The 24909-nt window shown below is 46.5% G+C and overlaps 1 protein-coding gene across 1 annotated transcript; it reads left to right on the top strand.

Moving 5' to 3' along the window:
- Positions 1–223: 223 nt before the first annotated feature.
- SMKR1 (small lysine rich protein 1) lies at positions 224–24390 on the top strand. The gene is made up of 2 exons (XM_033959261.1): positions 224–897; positions 23920–24390. The coding sequence occupies exons 1-2, from the start codon at positions 832–834 to the stop codon at positions 24124–24126; spliced, it is 273 nt and encodes a 90-aa protein (XP_033815152.1). The 5' UTR covers positions 224–831; the 3' UTR covers positions 24127–24390.
- The last annotated feature ends 519 nt before the right edge of the window (positions 24391–24909 follow it).

Genomic DNA, 24909 nt, shown 5'->3' with positions numbered 1-24909 from the left:
GTTGGGGAACCCCCCCAGTTTGCTTAATAGACATTGCGCCGGCGTTATGGGGGTTTGGGGGGTTGTAACCCTTCACATTTTACTGTAAACTGAACTTTTTCCCTAAAAACAGGGAAAAAGTTAAGTTTTCAGTAAAATGTGGGGGGTTACAACCCCCCACACCTCCCACAACGCCCCCACAACGCAGTGCGATGTCTATTAAGTAAAGTGGGGGGTTCCCCCCCACGCCCCCCCCCCCCCGTCGGAGCCCTAAAAACATTAATTTTGAGCGGAGCGCGCCTTCGCGCTGCGCTCAATTGTCTGGGCGCGCTTTTGTCCCGGCGCGCTTTTGACCTGACACCGTTAACCTTACATGACCACATTATAGAGGACTTTATGACATGAAATACACAACTTCATATATTGTTTGTTCATTTTTAAAATGTATTTTGTATTTCAAAGGTATTTTGAAGTATGCAGCTTACTGTATTGTTTGTTCATATTTATATTTAAATCGTTTTCAATAAAATGTTAACAAAAAGGGTAAATTCTGGAATCTCTCGAGGCACACAGTTTGAGAGACACTGGTTTTAAACATACTTAAATTCTGTCGTGTGCCCTCACGGCTCGTAATCTCAGATCCTTTCTTGTGAACGATGCGGCCGAGAGCGATTCCTGTGTGGCCTGCTGGTCCTGATTCGGGGTCTGGTTGCTTTGGGGAGTTGTCCCGGGGCTGCAGCTGCTGCTTCAGTCCCTACACCGGTGGTTGCCATGGCGATGGGTGTAAACAGAAGAGTGATGCACGCTTCGCAATGAGTCACAGAGAACTCAGGGAGTTTGAAAGCAGGCTGAATGAGGCAGACTAAGAGGTCCCATAAAAAAAAGGAGAGCCCAGGGAGCCGGCCAGCAAAAGGCAAGGTAAGAAGGCTGCTTACAGCTCGCTCGCTCGCTGCAGGTGCAAAGTACGCCCAGAGCTGCTGTCAGCCCTGCACCCCCACCCCTCGTGTAAGTGAGGGAATGTGAATGCGTACATGTCCCAAAAGGGCCCCGGATACGAGGGCTGGAAGTGCCACGGAATAGCTTTAGCGCTTTTGAAGTTCAAAAAGCAGGTCCCACCCCCCCATGCTTACCTTCCTAGGAGTCAAAACTTGGAATGGCCTTACAGAAAAGACCAGAACTGAACCTTGCCACATCATTTTCCAAAGAAAACTGAAAAGCCATCTGTTCGATACTTAATCTCCTTTACCCTCTCTTCATTCTCTTTCCCTTCCTCCCTTCCTCCTCTCTCCCCTCTTTTTCTCTCCCCTCCCTCTCCCTCTTACCTATCCAGCTCCTCTCTCTCCCTCCTCTTTCTCTCCCCTCTTACCTCTCTTTATCCCAGGACAAGCAGGCAGCATATTCTTGACTGATGGGTGACGGCACCGACGGAGCCCCGGTACGGACAATTTTAGAGTGATTGCACTCTAAGAACTTGGAAAGTTCTAGCAGGCCGCACCGCGCACGCGCGAGTGCTTTCCCACCCGACGGAGGCGCGCAGTCCCCAGTTTCTTAGTTTCCGCGGAGCTAAGAAGACGCACATTTCAACAGCTGTTGAAAACTTTTGTTCCTTATCGCCTTCCTGCTCGCGTAAACTTGTTCGGAAATATTATTTCCTTCTTTTGCTTTCTTTGCTTTGTTTAAAAAAAAAACAAACTAATTTTGTTTTCTTTTTCATTTTTTCGGTTTCGCCCCGGCGGGGCCTGTTGCCACCATCGAGGCCTCGGCCTTCGATTTGGCAGAAGCCGTTTTTACCTTCATGCCCCCTCAACCCGGGTTTAAGAAGTGCCAGCGGTGCGCTCGACCAATTTCACTCACAGACCCGCACAACTGGTGTCTGCAGTGTCTTGGTCCTGACCACCGAGCGTTTACCTGCACCCGCTGTGCGACTTTAAAAAAGAGAACTCTAAAAAACCGCCAGATCCAACAGCGGTTGTTATTTGGCGCCAAGATGTCTGATTCCGCAGCACCGGCACCGACATCGGCCCCATCTCAGTCGGCACCTACTTCGTCGACACTGCGCGATACCGCACCAGCGTCGCATCCCGCAGGTAAGCCAGCTAAGAAGCCTTCCCCGTTGGAGCGTCCTCCGTTCTCAGTAGCAGCGAGTCCAGTCCTGCCGACCTCGAGGCGCCTACGGAAGCGCTCCGCCCCTATTGAGGTGAGCCCCTCGACATCGGGTTCCTCATCCTCGGGGCGTAGAGCGGCACCGCAGGTACCGCAGAAGAAAAAGGCGGTACCGGTGCCTTCGCTGGACGAGCGGATTGCTGCTGTCCTGCAAGTGCAACTTAAGGAGCAGTTATAACAACTCCTTCCCGCACTTTTGACACCGAGCCTTCCAGTCCCGGTCCGGTCTAAGCCACCGATACCGACAGTGGAGCGCCCTCTTTTATCGGCATCCACTTTGTCGGTACCGGTACACACTGCTTCATCGACTTCGATGCCAATCTTAGCACCGGAACCGAGAGTTCAACACCAGGCGGTGCAGACTTCGGTACCGACGCAGCATGTAACATCTCCCGGTACCGTATCTATGAGGTCGGGTAAGTCGGTGTGCAAATCCCGACACCTGGAACCCTCTACTCCGGAGTCTCGAGACCGTAGCTCTCATATTAGGGACCCTGATTTGTGGGGTGACTCCGAAGAGCCTTTTCTGTCTGAGGGTGAGTGTTCCTCTGATGAAGAGGATCAACTTGTTGCAGATCCCTCTTCTAAACAGGATTCCACATCCTTTACCTCTTTCTTAAAAGAGATGTGTGAATCTCTTTCTATTCCCTTGGAGGCTGAGTCTAAGAAATCTAAGGCATTCCTTGATGCTCTGGACTTTGACCAGCCTCCAAGGGAATTTCTCAAACTTCCTCTCCATGACATCTTACGGGAGACCTTTTATAAAAATCTGGAGACTCCCCTGACTGTACCAGGAGCTCATCGTAAATTGGACTCCTTGTACAAAGTTATCCCCATTCCTGGTTTTGACAAACCTCAGCTCCCGCATGAGTCTCTTTTGGTAGAATCCACTCTTAAGAAATCAGCGGGAGCTAGTGTGTATGCCTCAGTCCCTCCTGGCAGAGAAGGAAAGGCCATGGACAAATTTGGCAAACGTTTATATCAAAATGCCATGTTAGCCAATAGGTCAGGGAATTATGCTTTTCATTTTTCCTTTTATTTAAAGCACCTCATACAAAACATAGCTGCTTTTGAAAAGTACCTCCCTGACCGCAAAAAATCTGCTTTTCATGCCTGTTCTTCCTCTCTTCTCCAGTTACGAAAATTCCTAGTTAGGTCAATTTATGACACTTTTGAATTGACGTCTAGAGCCACGGCTATGTCTGTTGCCATGCGTCGGTTGGCATGGCTCAGAGTCTCGGAACTCGATGTAAATCATCAGGACCGCCTAGCAAATGCTCCCTGTTTAGGTGATGAGCTATTTGGAGAGTCCATGGATTCCACTACACAAAAGCTATCTGCCCATGAGACTCGGTGGGATACTCTCCTGAAGACTAAGAAAAAGACTCCACCTGCTTGGCCTTTTCGCCAACAATCCGCCTACCAGCGCCGCTATGCTGCTCGTCCCTTGCCACCGGCTACTCAACAGCCTAGACGTCAGCGCCAACAACAGCGACAACCTGCTAGGCCAGCCCAGCAGCAACAGGTGAAGCCTTCTCCACCACAAAAGTCTACCCAACCCTTTTGACGTGGTTCTCCAAAGCATAGCCAGTATTCCACCATCTACCCATCTCCCTCGACCCATAGGAGGACGTCTTTCTTGTTACATCAGCCGTTGGGAGAACACCACATCGGATCAGTGGGTCATCAACATCATCCGCCACGGCTACTCTCTCAACTTTCAGACACTTCCTGCACAAAGTCTGCCAAGAGAGTCTGCTTTGAACACCTCTCAGTTTTCTCTCCTTCTTCAGGAGGTTCAATCCCTCCTCCTTCTGAACGCCATAGAGGAAGTTCCTCTAGATCAGAAGGGGCAGGGATTCTACTCCCGTTATTTTCTGGTTCCCAAAAAAACAGGGGATCTCAGACCCATCCTAGATCTTCGCGATCTCAACAAATGCTTGGTCAAGGAGAAATTCAAGATGCTTTCTCTGGCAACTCTTTATCCTATTCTCCATCAAGGCGACTGGCTATGCTCCCTCGATCTCAAAGAGGCATACACTCATGTACCCGTCAATCTGGCCTCCAGACAGTACCTCCGCTTCATGATCAATCATTGTCATTACCAATACAAGGTGCTGCCCTTCGGTCTTGCCTCCTCTCCGAGAGTGTTCACCAAATGTCTGATTGTGGTGGCTGCCTTTCTACGCTCTCACCACCTTCAGGTCTTTCCTTACTTGGACGATTGGTTAATCAAGGCCAATTCATCTCCGACAGTGCTCCTGGCCACCAACCAAACCATCCTGTTTCTACAACTTCTGGGGTTCGAGATCAATCTTCTCAAATCTCATCTCATCCCCACTCAGAGACTTCAATTCATTGGAGCGGTGCTGGACACAGTCCTCATGAGAGCGTTCCTACCGTCCAACCGTCTTCAAACTCTTCAATCTCTATGTCAGCAGGTACTCCCACAAAGTTCCATCTCTGCCAAGCAAATGATGATACTCTTGGGTCACATGGCCTCCACAGTGCATGTCACACCCTTCGCACGTCTTCACCTGCGCACTCATCAGTGGACCCTAGCTACCCAGTGGTCCCAAGCAACGGATCCTTGCTCACGACACATATCTGTGACATCATCTCTTCGTCAGTCTCTACAATGGTGGTTGATATCCTCGAATCTCTCCAGAGGTCTTCTGTTCCATCTACCTCCTCATCAACTTATCATCACCACCGACGCCTCCCCTTATGCCTGGGGAGCTCATTTAAACGAGTTCCAAACTCAAGGACTTTGGACAGCCCAGGAAATGAAGCATCACATCAATTTCCTGGAACTCAGAGCAATGTTTTATGCCCTCAAGGCCTTCCAACATCTTCTCTTTCCTCAAGTCCTCCTGCTGTGCACAGACAATCAAGTTGCAATGTACTACATCAACAAGCAGGGTGGAACAGGCTCTCGCCTCTTGTGCCAGGAAGCCCAGAAAATTTGGACTTGGGCCACAGATCACCAACTATTCCTGAAAGCTATCTACATTCAGGGAGAACAGAATTCCTTAGCGGACAAACTCAGCAGAATTCTCCAGCCTCACGAGTGGACACTCGATCCTTTAACTCTACAGTCCATCCTCGCTCAGTGGGGCACTCCTCAGATAGACCTCTTTGCAGCTCCTCACAATCACCAGCTGCCCCTATTCTGCTCCAGACTCTACTCTCCTCACCGTCTGGCAGCGGATGCATTTCTCCTCGATTGGTCCAATCTGTTCCTGTACGCTTTCCCTCCTCTGCCTCTCATGTTAAGAACCTTGTTCAAGCTCAAGAGGGAATGAGCCACCATGATTCTGATTGCTCCACGGTGGCCCAGGCAACATTGGTTCTCCCTTCTACTTCAACTCAGTTCCAGGGAGCCTCTTCTTCTTCCACTGTTTCCTTCTCTGCTTACACAACATCAGGAGACCCTTCTGCATCCCAACCTTCAGTCTCTGCACCTGACAGCTTGGTTTCTCTCGGGCTGACCTCTCATGATACTTTTTTGTCTCAGCCTGTTCGTTCCATTCTGGATGCCTCCAGGAAACCGGCCACTCTGCAATGTTACCATCAGAAGTGGACACGGTTTTCTTCCTGGTGTCTTCTTCATCATCATGATCCCACTTCCCTTGCAGTGGAGACCTTGTTGGATTATCTTCTTTCTTTGTCTGACTCTGGCCTCAAGTCTACTTCCATCAGAGTCCACCTCAGCGCTATTGCTTCTTTTCATGAGCCAGTTCATGGAAAACTTCTCTCGGCGCATCCCTTGGTGTCCAGATTCATGTGGGGTCTTTTCAATGTGAAACCGCTTCTCAAAGCCCCTCCTGTAATCTGGGATCTCAATGTGGTTCTTTCCGCCTTAATGAAGCCTCCATTTGAACCTTTGGATACCACTCCTTTCAAGTTTCTCACTTGGAAGGTACTTTTCCTTATTGCTCTTACCTCTGCCAGGAGGGTCAGTGAGCTACATGCACTAGTTGCAGATCCACCTTTTACAGTCTTTCATCATGACAAGGTGGTTCTGCGTACGCATCCAAAGTTTCTCCCTAAGGTTGTCTCTGAATTCCATCTCAACCAATCCATTATTCTGCCTGTCTTCTTTCCGAAACCTCACTCTCATTCTGGAGAACAAGCTCTGCATACTTTGGACTGTAAGCGGGCTCTGGCTTACTATTTAGACCGTACTAAGCCCCATAGATCATCACCCCAACTCTTTCTGTCCTTTGATCCGAATAAATTGGGACGTCCTGTTTCTAAACGTACGCTGTCAAATTGGCTTGCAGCGTGCATTCCATTTTGTTATGCTCAGGCCGGACTGACACTGGAAGGTTCTGTCATGGCTCATAGAGTTCGAGCTATGGCAGCATCTGTAGCTTTCCTCCGTTCCACTCCTATTGAGGAAATCTGCAAGGCTGCTACTTGGTCCTCAGTTCATACTTTTACATCTCACTATTGTCTGGATGCTTTCTCCAGACGGGATGGACACTTCGGCCAATCTGTTTTGCAAAATTTGTTTTCCTAATGGCCAACCTTCCCTCCATCCCTCTTTTTGTTAGCTTGGAGGTCACCCATCAGTCAAGAATATGCTGCCTGCTTGTCCTGTGATAAAGCACAGTTACTTACCGTAACAGGTGTTATCCAGGGACAGCAGGCAGATATTCTTGCGTCCCACCCTCCTCCCCGGGTTGGCTTCTTAGCTGGCTTATCCTAACTGGGGACCGCGCGCCTCTGTCGGGCGGGAAGGCACTCGCGCGTGCGCGGTGCGGCCTACCAGAACTTTCCAAGTTCTTAGAGTGCAATCACTCTAAAATTGTCCGTACCGGGGCTCCGTCGGTGCCGTCACCAATCAGTCAAGAATATCTGCCTGCTGTCCCTGGATAACACCTGTTACGGTAAGTGCTTTACAGTCGCCTTGAGCCTGTATAGGTATGAGCGACGCACAAATAGAAGATTAGATTAGATTATTCTAAGGAAAACAGAATATGCTTTGGATATCGGCAAATCATGTGAGATGGTAAAAATGCTGGGCTGTAGAAAGCGCTGTTGCTGCCACAGTGCCTTAGGGAAGGGATGTGCCGTAGGACCAAAGCAGGGTGACCAAGAGCTAAAGAAGCTGCTGAATTTAATTTATTTCTACACCGCCTATCAATGGAGGTTGTCTAAGCGGTTTAACATTCAGGTACTCAAACATTTTTCCCTGTCTGTCCCAGTGGGCTCACAATCTATCGAATGTGCCTGGGTTGATGGAGGATTAAGTGACTTGCCCGGGGTCACGAGGAGCAGCGTGGGGCTTGAACTCACAACCTCAGGGCGGTGAGGCTGTAGCTGTATAAGCACATAAGCATTGCCTCTGCTGAGTCAGACCATAGGTTTTTGTAGTGGAATCAGCTCCCGCGGTGGCCCCCCAGGTCAATGACCTGTAGTGATCTATTACTCTACTATTTTATTACTTTACAGCCTTCTGTACTGTATAGTAACCCTCTAATTGTACCCCTGGATCCCCTTTTCCTTCATGAACTCGTCCAATCCCCTTTTGAACCCCAAAGTCGTACTCTGCTCTACCACCTCCTCTGGAAGCATATTCCAGGTGTTCACCACCCTCTGCGTGAAGAAGAACTTCCTAGCATTTGTTCTGAACCTATCTCCCTTCAATTTTTTTGAGTGCCCTCTAGTTTTTGCTAGTTTTTGCTGCCCCTGCTAGGCTGAAGAATCTGTCCCTCTCTACCTTCTCTATACCCTTCATGATCTTATGAGTTTCTATCATATCCCCTCTAAGTCTCCGCTTTTCCAGGGAAAAGAGTCCCAGCTTCTCCAGCCTCTCAGCATATGAGAGGTTTTCCATGCCCTTTATCATTTTTGTCGCTCTCCTCTGGACCTTCTCAAGAATCGCCATATCCTTCTTAAGGTACGGCGACCAGTACTGAACGCAGTACTCCAGATGCGGTCGCACCATCGCCCTATACAGCGGGAGGATAACTTCCTTGGTTCTGGTAGTGATACCTTTTTTGATAATGGGGGAGGGTGGTCTGCCCCAGGCGTGGTCTTAATAAGGATGCCCCCTTGCTTCTTTCCGAAACCCCCCTCGTGCCATGCTTCCCTCGTACCTCTTTCATTTTCTCTGCACGAGCAGCCTTTCGAACTTGCTGCGTCGCCTCTCTCTGACGTCACTTTTGGACCCCGCGCCTAGGAAGTGACGGCAAAGAGGTAGCCGACACAACGCGGACAGCAAATTTGTGAGGTCCCTCCCACCTGGAAAATGAAAAAGGCATGGAGGAAGGGAAGGGGGGCACATGGCAGAGGGGGTCGGGAAGGAGCGGGGGGGGCAGAGATGAGGGCAGGGGAGGGGCACCACTCACCCTCGCTAAGCTACTGGCTCTGACCACTAGGCCGCTTTTGCGCTCAAGGCCAAGAAGTATAGCTAAGAGTGCTGGGATGTCGATTTGTATTTACATTGCTATTCCAATGTCTATAGCCAGGATTTCTGATTTTAAGTGTAAATTTAGTTTATTTGGTTGATGATTAGAAATTTGTGTGTGTGTGGGGGGGGTCACAAATGATAGAAAATCAGTGTTTCTGTTGTGCAGGTACTGTAGCAAGGAATCTGTGCAGCTGAGACTTGTACTTAAGAACACGGTTGCGACTTCATTTGATTTCACTGAGCTGTATTTCCAGTGGCCTAGACTCCTCCACTTCTCCTGTAGCAGATTCGGGAATGATGCATGGCCACATTAAGAACAGTGTGTGGTTTTGCATAGGGTTACCATATGGCTCCAGAAAAAGGAGGGCGGATTGAGACATCTGGGTTTTACTTCCCCGGATGTCTCAATCCGTCCGCCTTACTTCCATTGCTTTCAGTAGAAGTAAAACCCGGATGTCTCAATCCATCCTCCTTACTTCCATTGCTTTCAGTAGAAGTAAAACCCGGATGTCTCAATCCGTCCGCCTTACTTCCATTGCTTTCAGTAGAAGTAAAACCCGGATGTCTCAATCCGTCCGCCTTACTTCCATTGCTTTCAGTAGAAGTAAAACCCGGATGTCTCAATCCGTCCGCCTTACTTCCATTGCTTTCAGTAGAAGTAAAACCCGGATGTCTCAATCTGTCCTCCTTTTTCTGGAGCCATATGGTAACCCTATGCATGTTGTACCTTAGAGGGAATCCTGGTAGGGACAGGTGGCCCTTTTGTCTGCTGGGAGCAGAGGTAAGCAGCAAGAATCTTAACATCTACAAATTCTGAGTTACATACAAATCCAACTTTAAGAACAGCTTTAAAAATGCAACTCATTCTTAACCCGGGGGCTGCCAGAACTAAGGGAAATAATGATTTTATGCTGCTATTCGGGGTTTTTTTTTAAGTCTGGGATGTTTCATCAATATTTATTAGCTAAAACCCCATATCAGAATCCCCACATATAACTAAAGGAAACCTTAGATCTTGCACATTTCAGTCTGCAAGAGATGTGAATATGCAGGCAAATAAGCCTTACTAGTGTATTTATTCATCATTCAATTTTCTATACCATTCTATACCACTTCTCCCTCCATATTTTCAGTTTCAGTAATTGTGGTTTCGATTATTCGCAGTTTTTAGCTTGCTGGCTCCTCCCCCCAAATGACGTCAGCTTGCATAGAGAAAATCGCTGATTCCCAGCACTTTCTTCACCGTGTTTCGCCTCTCCTTCAGGAACAGGCCAGGTCTCCCACCATGTTATTTACGGTTTCACCATATTCACGATGGTTTTTAATAGAAAACAGCAAATAACATATGAAAAAATTATTTGCAGTTTTTCTGTATTCGCGGGTCTATTAATTCCCCTTTCACAGCGAATATGGAGGGAGAAGTGTACATGAATTTACTCAGGTACTCAAGCAATTTTTCCCTGTCTGTCCTGGTGGGCTCACAATCTATCTAATGTACCTGGGGTAATGGAGGGATTAAGTGGCTTGCCCAAGGTCACAAGGAGCAGTGTGGGTTTGAACCCACAACCCCAGGGTGCTGAGGCTGTAGCTTCAGCCACTGCACCACACACTAGGATGTTGGATGTCTGAAATGCGTGTAGCATTTTCTCTAAAACTTTTTCTGTTCATCCACAGAAACCAAATATTGTTCTGTTCAATGGAAGGAAGTGTCTTATGTTTAAGGAACTTTAAGCCCATATGTTGCTAATACAGTGTTCCCACGGTCGGCGGTTCGCAGTCCCGATCATTCACGGTATTTTCTGAACTGCCGACAAGGAGAGGGCAGCAAGAGAGAGCAGCCGGAGCGCTGGCGAGTGCAGGAAATCACTCGCTGTATGCTCCGACTGCCTCTTCCTGCACTAAGTTGGGCTTTATCCAATCAGGAGCTGCTTTCACAGGCAGCTCCTGAATGGCAAGGCCCGACTTAGTGCAGGAAGAGGCGGTCGGAGCATACAGTGAGTGATTTTCTGCACTTGCCGGCGCTCCGGCTGCTCTCTCCTGCCTCTCCCGCTGCCCTCTCCAGTTTCCCCCATGAAAAACCGTATTCGTGGGTTTTCAAGATTCGCGGGGAGGTTCCTGGAATGGAACCCCTGTGAATATCGGGGGGAGTACTGTATAATAAAAAAATCTTGTGCACGTATACATTTTAAAAAGCTGGCCCAACCTATCTAGACAGAGGAGCTAGACCTGCCTTGCTGCAAATCCTGGCCACTCAGCCCCCCCCCCTCTCCCTGTTATTGTATCCGCATCCTGTCCTTTAACGTCCAACTTTTCAGACACTGTCTCACCTTTTTCTTTTCGTCAGGTGTGAAATGCTTCTCTATAGAATCAATATTCAGCAGCAGAGGCAACAGTGGCAATTTAAATACCAGCACTGGCATTTAAATGAATGAATATACAGATTATAAAAGAGTATGTTTGGAGAGAATGTACTTATAGAATTTTGCATAGGGCTTATTTTTCCCAAATTCAAGCTTTTCATGCAAAGTTAATAGATACCCCAATTTGTATTAAATGTAATAAAGATCCTGGCACATTATCTCATGCTTGGTTGTGTCCCTTGATCAACTTATTTTGGTCTGCCATCCTATTATTTTTGGGTTCTTTATGGGGTAATTCGATAGTGGGTTGTCCTAGGGGAATAATTTTTGGTAAAGCATCAGCTTGTGGGGTTTTTGGCCAACTAAAATGTCTTATTTCAGAAAGCCTGTATGATTGGGCCTAAATGTATTATGCAATTTTGGTTGCAGAAAGAATCTCCAAGTTTTTGGCATTGGAGGAATCAATTACATCGCTTATTTTTATTTGAGAGTTGGGAGGTTCGAGGTTCGCCTAAAAAAACTCGTCTTTTTATGGACGTTTGGGATCCTTATATTCAGAATCTTTCACCCAAAATACGAAGTTTGGTTATCAATGATTTATTATGAAAATTAGGTTTACTAATTACATTCCAGTTATTTATTTTAATTCTTTATTTTTGTCAACTTTCATCCAGGGTGAGGGATTTCATTTAGGGGAAGATAGTGGGTAGGGGATGGAATTAAGGGGGGTGTAGATAAGATTGAATTAATTTATGTGGAAATTAAATTTGAAAGAATGATTTAAATTTGTATGAAATATTATTGTAATTCTTATTGTATTGAATGTATTTTTGTATTATCCTATTGTACTGATTATTTGATTCTTTCAATAAAAATTATTATACATAATAGTGTTATAGAAATAAATACGAATGGTGCTGAAAAGTTCTCAGCCCAACCAAGACAGGAATGACGCGGAGCCGTGAAACTTGCAAATTATTCCACATATTCACCCCTAAGTTCAACACACTTGGCACTTCGTGTCTACAGTTTCTGTAAGCCTTCCAAAAATACTCTGATGTCAGGGCACTGAAATACTGCTCCGCACTTGCAGACATCCTCCAAAATTGTCGCCCTTTCAAACTCTTTTTAAGGTTTGAAAACAGATCTGGTGAGCAGGGTACATGATCTATGCACTGAACCCCCCCAATTTCATCAACTCACCCATTGTTTTGCCAGCCTTGTGAGCGAGTGCTTTGTTATGCAAAAAGTGAACTCCTTTCTGCAGCTTCCCTCTTTTTTTTTTCTTTCAATGCCTCCTTTAATGGGCATTAACAGTTTGACCCCTTGGAAGATAGTCAGTCATTACAACACCATTCTGATCCCAAAACACTGGCCGTGACATTTCCTGCTGACTTTTGGGTCTTGGATTTCCATGGCCCTGGAGAACCTGACTGCCTCCATTGCATGCAGGGCAGAATTAACCAATAGGCCAAGTAGGCACGTGCCTAGGGCCCGAAATGGTCAGGGGGGCCCGATGAAGGAGGGCATCAACATTGTTTTTTCCAAACGGCGGTGGGCCCCTCCAGCATCGATCGGCAACGCGGGCTTCCCCCGATCGGCAACGCGGGCCCCCCGATCAACAACGTGGCTCCCCCCCCCATCAACGGAAAGTAAGACAAGCAAGCAACGTGGGTAAGAAAGGCAACGGGAACTGTGATTTTGCAAGCCATGCTGCTTGCCCAAAGCTTCCTTCTGTCGCAGCTTCCCTACTTTCATAAAGATTTTATTTTTTGTTATATTTAGATTCAACTTTTATTAAAAAATGTTTTTATTTTCTATTTTTTATCTTAATATTGTAAACCGACCAGATACATGTGATGGTCGGTATACCAAAATACTAATAAACTTGAACTTGAAAAGTATAGCCACACCTCTCTGTTTGGAATTATAAGATGAGTAAACCACCTCACCTACGCAGTCCCTCTGTAGATGGTCTGCGCATGCATCAAGACACCTCTGAGATGCAACTTTTTTTCAATTTTTGTAGCCCAGCGAGCCTGTGGTTTTAACTCGCTTTAAACCTGTAGGTTAAAACCATGGGCTCGCAGTGCGGAGAAGGGCAGGAGAGATTCAGAGCGGCAGACAGGATACATCGGAGCAGAGCAGGGCAGCACAGAGCAGCCAGGAGAGATGGGGACAAGCAAGCAGGCGATTTGAGGCAGAGCAGGCAGGAGACATTGGGAAAGAGCATCGGGGCGGCAGACAGGAGAGATTCGGGTCAGTCAATTCAACGAATGGCCACCAGGATGGTCTCGGGGCTCAAGGATCTCTCGTATGAGGAGAGACTGAATAAATTGCGGCTATACTCTCTCGAAGAACGTAGGGAGAGGGGAGACATGATTGAGACGTTTAAATATATCACCGGTCGTATCGAGGTGGAAGATGATATTTTCTTTCTTAAAGGACCCTTGGCCACAAGAGGGCATCTGCTGAAAATCAAGGGCGGGAAATTTCATGGCGACACCAGGAAGTATTTCTTCACTGAAAGAGTGGTTGATCGTTGGAATGAGCTTCCAGTGCAGGTGATCGAGGCCAGCAGCGTGCTGGATTTTAAGAGCAAATGGGATACCCATGTGGGATCTCTAAGAGGGTAGAGTTAGGGGGGTGGGTCATTAGAGTGGGCAGACTTGATGGGCTATGGCCCTTTTCTGCCGTCATTTTCTATGTTTCTATGACATGCAGAGAGCAGGGAAGAGAGAGTCGGAAAGACGTTTTCGACTGGTCCCCAGCAGTCACTTCTTGGCCAGCCCGAAATTTCTTTGGTGAATCGCATCCCTGTCTACTTTGCATTAGAGGTCTGCACGGGAATGGGGATCGGGGGAATCCCCCCAACCCACGGGACTCCCACATGGACCCCCCTCTAGCCAATGGGACTCCCACGGGGAGTGAAGGCTTAGTAAAAGAGGGGGTTTATAAATTAATTACCTGAACAGAAAACAAAAAAAGGGTTCCACCAAAGAGATTCCACAAGGAAAACAGCAGTGCAAACACAAAAGAAACTGGAATTGATGATCCTGTCAGAAGTAATTGCTGCTTTTTATGGGGACGGGCGGGGATGGAGGTAATTCCTTGCAGGGATGGGTGGGGACGGAGAGGATCCTGGTGGGGCTGGGTGGGGACGGAGAGGATCCTGGCGGGGACGGGCGGGAATGGGTGGGATTTCTGTTCCCGCGCAACTCTCTACTTTGCATGCGTTTCTCCTCATTTGCATGCACGGATTCAAAGTGGATTGCAGGAGAGGTTAGTGAATAGTGCAGGAGGGAAATCTGGTTGCAAAGGGGTCTACGCATGAGCTGGCCCTGCTTGTATTGCGGGGGAGGGCAGGAGAGTTGGGGCGGCAGGAGAGATTCAGGGTGAGAGCAGGAGATGGGGCAGAGAGCAGATCGGGGCTGAGAGCAGAGAAGCAGGGCAGAGAGCAGGGTGACAGAAGGCAGGGCAGTCAAAAAGGACCTAAGCAACTGATCCTCAGCAGTCGCTTATTTTTGGATTGGTCAGCCCAGTCGGTGTCCCTCTTTTTTTTTTTTTTTTAGTGAATCGCTGCCTGCTACATTTGAATGCCGTTCCCCTCATTTGCATGTGCGGATCGGAGGATGATCGGGACAGAGGTTAGTGAATCAGGTTGGAGGGAAATCGGGTTGCAAAGGGGTTGCTAAGTGGTCGGAAGTTGATCGGTGGGCTTAGTGAATCTAGCCCTTAAGCCAGTACTAGGCAGGCTTGCATGGTCTATGTCCTGTGTAGGGCAATTCAATTTAGGATGGGCTGAAACTCCAGTAACTTGGAACATGTTCCTGGCCGACTTTTACGGTTTGTTTCCCATAAATTACAAGATGGTTTGGATAGGCTAGAATGAGTTCTGAAGGCAACTCCAGTTGTTGGAACCTAATGTCGCATGAATGACAGCTTAATTATGAATTAATAATGAGTGCGACTGTTGGATGGACTGGATGGGACAGTTCAGGTCTTTATTTGCTGTCATTTACTATGTAGGAGGTTAGGGCTTTTCAGCTTGGAAAAGAGACAGTTGAAGGGGGATATGATAGAGGTCTAGAAAATTCTAAGTGCAGTGGAATGGGTAAACGTGAATAAAATGTTTATTCTTTAATAAAGTACAAAGACTAGGGGACACTCCATGAAGTTAAATGGTAACGCTTTTAAAATGAATAGGAGGAAATATTTATAGTTTGGCTCTAAAACTCATTGCTGGGGGATATGCAGTTAGCATAATCTGTTTTTAAAAAAAAGTTGGACAAGCCCATAGTCTGCTATTAAGAGAGAAATAAGGAACGCCACTAATTTTTCCCTGTGATTGGTATCATGGAATCTTACTACTCTTTGGGATTCTGCCAGATACTTGTGACCTGAATTGGCCACTAATGGGAGCATCTAAGCTAGAGGGACCATCGGTCCGACCCAGTATGGCTATTCTTGTGTTATATACTAGAGAAACAATACAGTAACAGTGAATTGTGGTGGATTTAAGATTATGGTGAACAAAGGCTGGTGGGGAGGGAGCTCCTCTCAGAATGGAGAGTGGGGGCTCCCAAATCCTACTCCCTCCTCCTAAATCCATCCCTGTCTTTTTCCTTGTCTCTTCACCCTTTCAAATTGTGAGTAGCTGAAAGTTCTCTTGTTCAAAGAGTGTATATTTTTATACTGCCCAAAATCTTTTAGGGAATAGTTTTTTATATTATTATTAATTTGCACGAGTCATTGGTGAGACTTCATCTGGAATATTGTGTCTAATCTTGAAGATTGTTCCCTCAAAGGGTGTAGGGCCTGCACCCAAACTCTTATTCAAATAGGCTTAAGGACCTAAATATGAAGCTCTAACGAAGAGAGAAGGTATGATGGAGACATTGAAGAATTCTTAGTTGTTATTTCTAGGGAAAGGAAGCTCTATCGTAACCTCTTGTCCTAAAATATTTCTTCACAGAAAGAGTGGTAGGTGCATGGAATGGCCTCCCGGTGAAGGTTCTGGAGATAAAAAATAGTCATGAAATCCAATAAAGTCTAGGATAGTCACAGAGAGTCTCTTGTGGCCAAAAGGCAAAAGAAAAGCCACAGAAAAATGGGGATCTATAGGTCTATACAAAGGTAGAGTACACGAGCCTTATGGTTCTTATCTACCCTCACAGTCTGTGTTTCTAGGATTTTCAACAATGCAAACATTGTCATTTGTTGTCTTTCTTCATGGCAGGGGCCTGGCATCATGAATCATCTTTTAAATAACAGCAGTACCAACAGAAGAACTTAACATGGTAATGTATGTTATGGTAATGTGCAACCAGAGCTCTCTGTAGGATGGAGAGACAGCCTAGTGTGGTAATGAAACATGAACCACCCCTTTCTTCTGCTTCTGTTTCCTCACTCACCCCTTGCTCTTCCTCCTTTGCTCACTCTTCACCCTATCTCCATTGCTCACTTTTTCCTCATTCACTTCTTCCCCCTTTATCTACCCCTCTTTTCACCCCCATTCACCTATTACATATACCCCATCTTAAATTTTCTTTCTCATTCAGCCCCTTTCCCTTTCTCTATCATCCCAATCACCTTTTTACCCTCACCTCTCTTTTCCTCTTGCTTTTACCTATGGGCGACCACTCTTTGGGGGCACTTGTGCCTCCAATATTGGGCAGGCTCATTTACTCTCTCCAGTGAAGGGTAGTTTGTGGTGTTCAGCACCCCAAAATCATTTTGAAAAGTTGACACCCAGGCTTTCACTACAACAAACTTGGGACTGTGTCTCGCATGCTGCTCCTTCTCCCACTGCAGATGGTTGACTCGTTCTGATAAATCAACTATAGAAGACAGGGAAGCAGTAATGACACGGTGACAAAATTCATCACCATTCCCATCCCCATGGATAACCATGGGAAACCATCCCCATGTTATTCTTTAAGGAGAGAGGGAAGGATCAGAGTACGAATGGGCCCAGCCACTGACCCTCAAGCCCTGTATTGAAGAACACTGGTGTAGAAGGACTGAGGTTGAGATAGACATGAAAGAATGATGGGATGGTTTCCTGTAGTACTAGGACAGGACCGAAAGTCCATCAAGCCCAGCATCCTGTTACCATCAGTGGCCAACCCAGGTCCCAAGTACCTGGCAGAAACCCAAAGAGTAGCAACATTCCAGAGCTCAGAGTTTGTGATATTATAATGCCTCATTCCACCAATGCAGCAAACCTCATCAGTGATGTCACAATGGCTTCATTATCCTATACTTGGCTCACATATGTCAGAGTATGAATGGGCCCAGCCACTGACCCTCAAGCCTTGCATTGAAGAATGCTGGTGTAGAAGGATTGAGGTTGAGATAGACACTAAAGAATGACATGGGATCGTTTCCCGCGGTTATCTGTGGGGACGGGAACAGTGATGAATTTTGTTACCATATCCTATCATCCTCATCCCCAGCCAGTGCAGGTTTTTCTCACTTAACTAGTACCAGGATACAATAGAAACAGCTTCCCTTAGAAAGGCAGCATTGTCTCCTGCCACCAGTGGCCCCATGCAAGATCTGGTTCTGCTGCCCTTATCTTTTATTATCCTTCTACTGGTGGCCTTACTGATATCCAGCACTGTCATTCTTCTCCCTCTTCCTCCTCCATCATCCACTGGTATGGTTCTGGTAGGGGCAGTCTTTAGGTCTTTGTAGGTGGTATGACTGCTGCATTTCCTGATGCAGTCACATCAGAATCTATACTCAGCAGGAAAATGGAAGGTGTTGCCAGTGACCATTTATGATTATGTAGAGCATCATATGAAAAGTGGAATACAGTGTTCCTCCATGCATTTGCGGTTCGCGGACTCGCTCATTCAAGGTCTGCTCTGACCGCCTCTTCCTGTAGTAAAGTTGGGCTACACCAATCAGGAGCAGCGTGTCAAAGCAGCTCCTGGTTGGTGTAGCCTGACTTTACTACAGGAAGAGGCGGTCGGAGCAGACTGCGAGTGATTTTCTCCCGCCGGTGCTCCAGCTGCCCTCTCCTCTCACGGTTTTTTGAAATTTGCGGGGGTTCCTGAAACGGAACCCCTGCAAAATTCAGGGGAGTATTGTATGGCACTCTGATCATGACTCATCCTGAGCTCGTTAGGGAGAACTGGATAGAAAACAAATTAACCCCCCCTTTACAAAACCAAAGCATGGTTTTAGCTTCGGCCATGGCAGTCTTGGCTCTGACACCTATAGAAGTCCTATGAGCATCTGAGCTATTACTGCTGCGACTAGCACTAAAAACCATGCTACGGTTTTGTAAAAATAAGGGAGGGTGTATGTACATAAATAAACATGGTCACTATGTACCAGTTATATTTTGTAATGCTTTATATAAACTTTAATAAAAATTTAATGAGCAAATAAATAATAGCGCGGCAGTGTACTTTAACACTACTGAAACGGCCAGGTATGGTGAAGTGTTCCTCTGCAGTTGTCATCTTACTTCCTAATTTTTGGGGTGGAGGGGGAGGGAGGTGTAAGGGGCCACCAGGGAAATCTTCAGGGAGAAGGGTCAGGGGGCCTGAGGTCATGGACCACCGAAGACCTTTGTGGGATCAAAGGGGAGGGGGTTCTATAGAGTTTGGAGAAAGGGTCACATCAAGGGGTCCAGGGGATGTGGGTTCCACTCGGCCAAGTGACATTTTTCAAGGGTGGCAGTAGGGGACAGGAATCAGTGAGTCCGATCAGTGCATGAGCTGTTCCCTGCAGGAAACATTTACTCATTATGCAACTAATAGCTACATAAGACAGTGTCTGACAGCACACAATTAATGCAGCAGTAATTTGCATGCCATTAGTTTACTGCATGAGGAGTAAAACTATTTTTAGTACATTTTTTTGGAGCACAGCTTTCTAATGCACAGCTGTTGACATTGAGGCCCAGAAAAGAAAGAAAAAAAGGAGATTTTCCTTAATATCATCCTTAGAATGATATAATAACAGCACTATTATTTTCATTGGGATCAGTATTCCAGGCACAGCGGTAAGCAACTGATAAGCCACTTCCAGCAGTGGACTAAACTAATCCTGGACGTTAAATGCTGGGGCACGTGCATCCCCTGGTAATAAATATCTGGGTGCCCCGTTAATTCACCCCATAAAGTTTGACATAGGCATCGGAACAGGGAAGTCCACAAGGGCTGTGGCCTCCCTGAAAATTGGCGGTCGACGGTTAGTGCCTGCCATCCCACTTGTTTCCCGAAGTTGTACTTTATATCTTCAGGGCAGTCCTGGAACCCTTCATTCTACTTCTGCTTGTTGACCCTGTGCAGCAGCTGCCCTGAAGATTTAAAGCACAACACCCGGGAGGACATAAGGGGTGGAGTTGGGAGCTGGTGACAGGCCATGCCGCAGGATTCCGCTGGAGCTAGGGCGGAACTCCTGGGCCCCACCCACCCACACAGCGTTCCGCTGACTATATATTAGGGCAGCTGATTTTTGCTATCCTATTTTCATGTGGTTACTTAGCTGGTTAGCAGACTGAAAAGCCCCGCTAACTGGCTGTTGCCACTCTGCCGTGACTATACCCGCAGCGTGCCCTTAACCTATCCAGTTAGGATTTGGCCAGATGGCACTACCATTCAGCGCTACTAACCAATTCATGGTCACTCAATATCAAGTGCAGGCTCACTCCCTGTGGTGTAACTAGGCGGGAACTTCAACCCAGTTAAACCCTTTTGAATATCAACCCCATTATTAATCATTTACAGGCAGTCCCCGAGTTAAGAACGGGTTCTGTTTTTTAAACCATTCTTAAGTTGAATTTGTATGTAACTCGAATCCTAGTATTCCTCCCACCTTCTCCACAACCTTGAGGCCTCTCTTGTGTCCCTTTCCATCTATTCCACTGTTCTCTCACCATCACTCATTCATAAGAACATAAGATTTGCCGCTGCTGGGTCTGACCAGCAATCCATCGTGCCCAGCAGTCTGCTCACGTGGCGGCCCTTAGGTCAAAGACCAGTGCCCTATTTGAGTCTAGCCTTATCTGCATACGTTCTGGTTCAACAGGAACTTATCTAACTCTTTCTTGAATCCCTGGAGGGTGCTTTCCCCTATAACAGCCTCCGGAAGAGCATTCCAGATTTCTACCACTCTCTGGGTGAAGAAGAACTTCCTTACATTTGTAAGGAATCTTTCCCCTTCTAAGTTTAGTGAGTGCCCTCTCGTTCTCTTCATCTTGGAGAAGGTGAACAATCTCTCTTTCTCTACTAACTCAATTCCCTTCAATATCTTGAATGTTTCGTTCATGTCCACTCTCATCTCTCTATTACCCATTCATCTCTACCTCACTCCTTTCCCACCACTATGTCCAATAATTCTCTCTCCCTCCCTATGCCCCCAAATTCTCCTCTTTCTTCATCTCCCCATGTGCACCGTCTCTTTCCCTCTCATTCAGACACCCAATTCTCCTTTTCTATTCCCTCTTCAACCTCAGCATCTCTTTCCCTCACTCCCTCCATCCTATAGCTCATGCGCATGCTCACCTCCCTCCCTCCATTCTGTGTCGCAAGTTCATGCCCCATCCTTCCTTCCTTCCATCTTTTGTCTGAAGTTAGTGCTCCCTCCCTCCCGAGTCCCAACGCGCCCCTCTCCCTCCCTCCTGAGTTCCAATGTGCCCCTCTCTCTCCCTACCTCCATTCTGTGCCCAAAGTGCCTCCCTCCAGAGGGTGTTTACCTTCTGGCCATCTCCCTCTTTCCAGCCACAGTGGTTTCTTTGCACAAAACAGCGGACACCAACTCCTATACGCGTCCCGCGTCTGAGCCGGAAGCCTTCTCTCTGACGTCGGCCAGAAAAAGGTAAACACCCGCTGGAGGGAGGCACATACTTGGGGCACAGAATGGAGGGAGGGAGAGAGGGGCACATTGGGACTTGGAAGGGAGGGAAAGGGATGCGTTGGGACACCGAAGGTAGAACAGGCCCCCTGTTCGTAAGTACGAGTCCGACATTACTTGGATGTTCGTAAAATGGGGACTGTCTGTATATTTAACTCTAACTTTCCATCCAAGCAAGAGTTCAATGTGCTTTACAATTCTGTACTTTTGTAATGTATATTAAGCCATCTTTATGGTAGAATATCTAGCAGCTTATTTCTTACACTTTGATTGCATGAAAACTTCCAGCCATATGTGGGAGAAGATCCATCATTACTGCAGTTATAATGTGCTCTCGCTATTTGTGGCAAGACGGTTTCCAAACATCTTCACAAATAATGAAACAATGCATCTATGGGAAAATAGATGTTAGGTTTCAACCATACATGCGGTTCCTCAAAACCGCGGAAAGTGAATAATGGATCCTATAGGAAAAACAGGATTAGGTTTTTGCATGCATGTTTCTTTCTTTTTGGGGTTGTTGATTGCAACACCCTGGACGCTTGGTGGTCATTTTCAGAAACAAAAACGGAAGTGAAAGCAAAGCAGGCTGATTTTTAAATGTGCATGGCCACAAATACGTGAATACAGTGGTGCACACATCGGTCATAATTCACCTACCCCCAGGTATGCAAAACTGTGAATAATCAACGCATGAATAGCGAGAATGCACTGTACCAAATCACAGTGGCCTACTCTGAAGAATAAGGATCTCCATTTAGGATCAATTTCCAGTTGTAATGAAATCATGGCTAGTTAATGCTACACTTGCATCCCCACACCCTTTTTATTTTGCTAGTTGAGGGCCTCGCAATGAAGCTGTATTTTCTGACCCCGCTACACCACCATAATTTACATGGCCTGGGAGTTTTGTGAACACTGAGCCAGAAATTTGTACATCTTTTGCCTCCTAACGCTCAGAACTAATTCTCTGTTACCATTAATAAGGGAACTTTTTATGACAATTTTTGAGTTAGCCTGACCACAGCAAAGGGCCATTGCCTTACAAGCTAATGATTTGGTAGCAGAAGCAAAAGATCTTCATGCCTCACTAATCTCTTGTCATCTTGGAGATATTCAGCAAACAATGGGCTCCTTTTATCAAACTGCGGAAGAGCTCCTTACCATAGGCCAGGGAGGTAAATGCTAGAGAATGACACGGGGACAGAATTTGTCCCTGTGATTAACCATGGGAAACCATCCCCGTATCATTCTTTAAGGAGAGGGAAGAATCAGAGTACGAATGGGTCCAGCCACTGACCCTCAAGCCTTGCATTGAAGAATGCTGGTGTAGAAGGACTGAGGTTGAGATAGACACTACAGAATGACATGGGATGGTTGGAACATAAGACCATAAATGTTGCCATACTGGGACAGAGAGAAGGTCCATCAAGCTCAATATCCTGTTTCAAGCAGTGGCCAAACCAGGTCCTAGGTACCTGGCAGAAACCCAAAGAGTAGCAACATTCCAGAGCTGAGATTGTGATGTCATAATGCCTCAGTCTACCATTGCCTAAAAGCCAACCTCATCAGTGATGTCACAATGGGTTCATTATCCTATCCTTGACTCACATAAGAATCAGAGTATGAATGGGCCCAACCACTGACCCTCAAGACTTGCATTGAAGAACGCTGGTGTAGAAGGACTGAAGTTAATGTAGACATTAAAGAATGACATGGGATGGTTTCCTGCAGTTATCCACAGGGCCAGGGATTAATTCTGTTGCCATGTCATATGCTCTGATGCTCATTCTATTCCTATGAGCATCGGAGCATTTACCTCACTGGCCCATAGTAAGAAGTAGAGAATGACACATGGGGACAAATTTGTCCCCGTCCTCACAGAAACTCAATTTCTCCGTCCCTGTGAGTTTTGTCCCTGCCCCTACCCCATTCCTGTAAGCTCTGCTTCAACCGCTCAAGCCTCGAACTCTTATGATTTTAAAGTGTTTGAGGCCTTGTGCAGATGAGGACAGAGCTTGCAGGAATAGAGCAGGGACAGGAAAAGAACTTGTGGGGACGGGATGGGAAAATGAGTTCCCGCGGGGATGGGGAAAATGTCCCTGTTTTATTCTCTAGTAAGAAGCTCTTCCGTGGTTTAGTAAAACCCAGTGAATGTTACTTAATCCTCTGCACTTCTTTAAAAAAAAAAAAAGTTTAGGGACACTGCCGATATGGCGATATGACAAATTCCTAAAGAATAACATGCAAATCTTGTTATCTTTGCAGTAATTGCCATTATATTCGATATTTATTCTTTTTTAATTTCATTAAACCTGTAAAATGAAAATTAGGATGTCATAGGGTCACAGTCCACAATGTCCAATATTTATTTGTGATTACAATATAACTGTAATACAGGCAGTCCCTGGGTTCGAGTTACATCTTTAAAGCTGTTCTTAAGTCGGATTTGTATGTAACTCGGGACTTGTAGATTTTAAGCTTCTTGCTGCTTATCTCTGCTCCCAGCTGACAAAAGGGCCAACTGTCCCTACCAGTATTCCCTCTAAGGTACAGCACGCACAACCACACACTGTTCTTAATGTGGCCATGCATCATTCCTGAATCTGCTGCAGGAGAAGTGTAGGAGTCTTTGCCCCTGCTCAGTGAAATCAAATGCAGCCACAATCGCGTTCTTAAGTACTAGGCATACTTAAGTTGTGCATCTGTAACCCGGGGATTGCCTGTCTCTACTAAGTAAAGCAAACAAAACTGAACAGCAGCTTGGCAGAATGAGCTGATACTCAGTAGCTTCCTCAGTCTAATGCTGCACCATGGCAGGAATTTTTGGACTCCCATTTCACCAAACTGACACTGCACCTTTTTTTAGGGTAAATACCGTATATCGAAGGAGTCGTTTTTCAGGTGGACTTGGGAGGAAGGGCAGCATGTTTTAAATTAGATAAATTGCAGAAGTGAGCGCAGGGGAACAGCAAGGATACAGATTTGGAGATAGCAGAGAGGAGCAAGGTTGGTGCCAGGTGCTGCTGAGCGTGAAAACAAGGGCTGCTGGGGCAGAAAAGTGAAGGCAGAAATTGAACTCCAATATAACAATTAACATGTATCCTGTTTTGATTTTTTCAGCCTGCTAAGGGTGGCGGCAAGGGCAAAAAAGGCAAAGGTAAAAAATCAGGGAAGGGCGGTGCCAAAGCCCCCATTCAAGAAGTGGATATCCTTAGCCCGGCAGCAATGCTCAATGTCTACTACATTGCCCACAATGCTGCAGACTGCCTGGTACTCCGAGGCTACCCCTGGCCAGGCTCCATCAAGAAGGGAAAGAAAAGGAAATGAACTGGATAGATGATATATTGCCACAAGAAGAAGACATCCCAGACTGAGAGGTGCCAATTTTCCATGGCAGAAGAAGAGGCGAGCTCCGGATATACACAACCAAGCTTTCCCATAGTTGCAGTATTTTAATTAGCGCATGGCTTAGTAAACATCTGATCATAAGGGAAAGTCAGACCTCAGTGATTGTGCCAGTGTGTCTTTGGTTGATAGGATATTTGCTTACACTTGATTTTTTTTTTTTTCCCCACTTGCCACAGTGAAATAAAGAGCCTTTATATGGCTTCAGGAATGTGTCTGTGTGTCTGTCCTTCATGCCCTGTTTATGTTTCTGCTCTTCTGTATGAAGCTCAGCTTAGGTTAATTATCAGAAGGGACAGTCTCTTTCCTAAAGACCCATGAAGCCATTACATTAAACATAGAATATGACGGCAGAAAAGGGCCGACAGCCCAACAAGTCTGCCCAATCATGATCCCTTCCACCCTTGAGAAACTATCCTCTATCATAACTCTGTAGCCACCCCACATGTTTGTCCCATCGTTTCTTGAAGTCGAGCGTGCTACTAGCCTCAACTACCTGACGTGGAAGACCATTCCATCTATCAATCACCCTCTCGGTAAAGAAGTATTTCCTGGGGTCCCCATGAAATCTGTTCCTCAAATAAAGGACTGCTGGTTACATGATTCTGTTCCCAGCAATGCTATACCCGGGATTATGCTTCTTCCACGAAAATCAGGAAAGCATGCCAAAAGGTCACTCTTTGTGTTTGATTGCAACCTACAATC

Source organism: Geotrypetes seraphini, chromosome 9 (genome assembly GCF_902459505.1).
Source record: "Geotrypetes seraphini chromosome 9, aGeoSer1.1, whole genome shotgun sequence".
Taxonomy (NCBI): domain Eukaryota; kingdom Metazoa; phylum Chordata; class Amphibia; order Gymnophiona; family Dermophiidae; genus Geotrypetes; species Geotrypetes seraphini.
The sequence above is the reverse complement of the archived record's forward strand: the minus strand, read 5'-3'. Positions and strand labels throughout refer to the sequence as shown.

Coding starts and splice junctions, on each gene's coding strand:
- SMKR1 (XM_033959261.1), top strand. CDS start 832: ATGAGGCAGACTAAGAGGTCCCATAAAAAAAAGGAGAGCCCAGGGAGC. Junction 898..23,919: donor GCCGGCCAGCAAAAGGCAAG/GTAAGAAGGCTG, acceptor TGATTTTTTCAG/CCTGCTAAGGGTGGCGGCAA.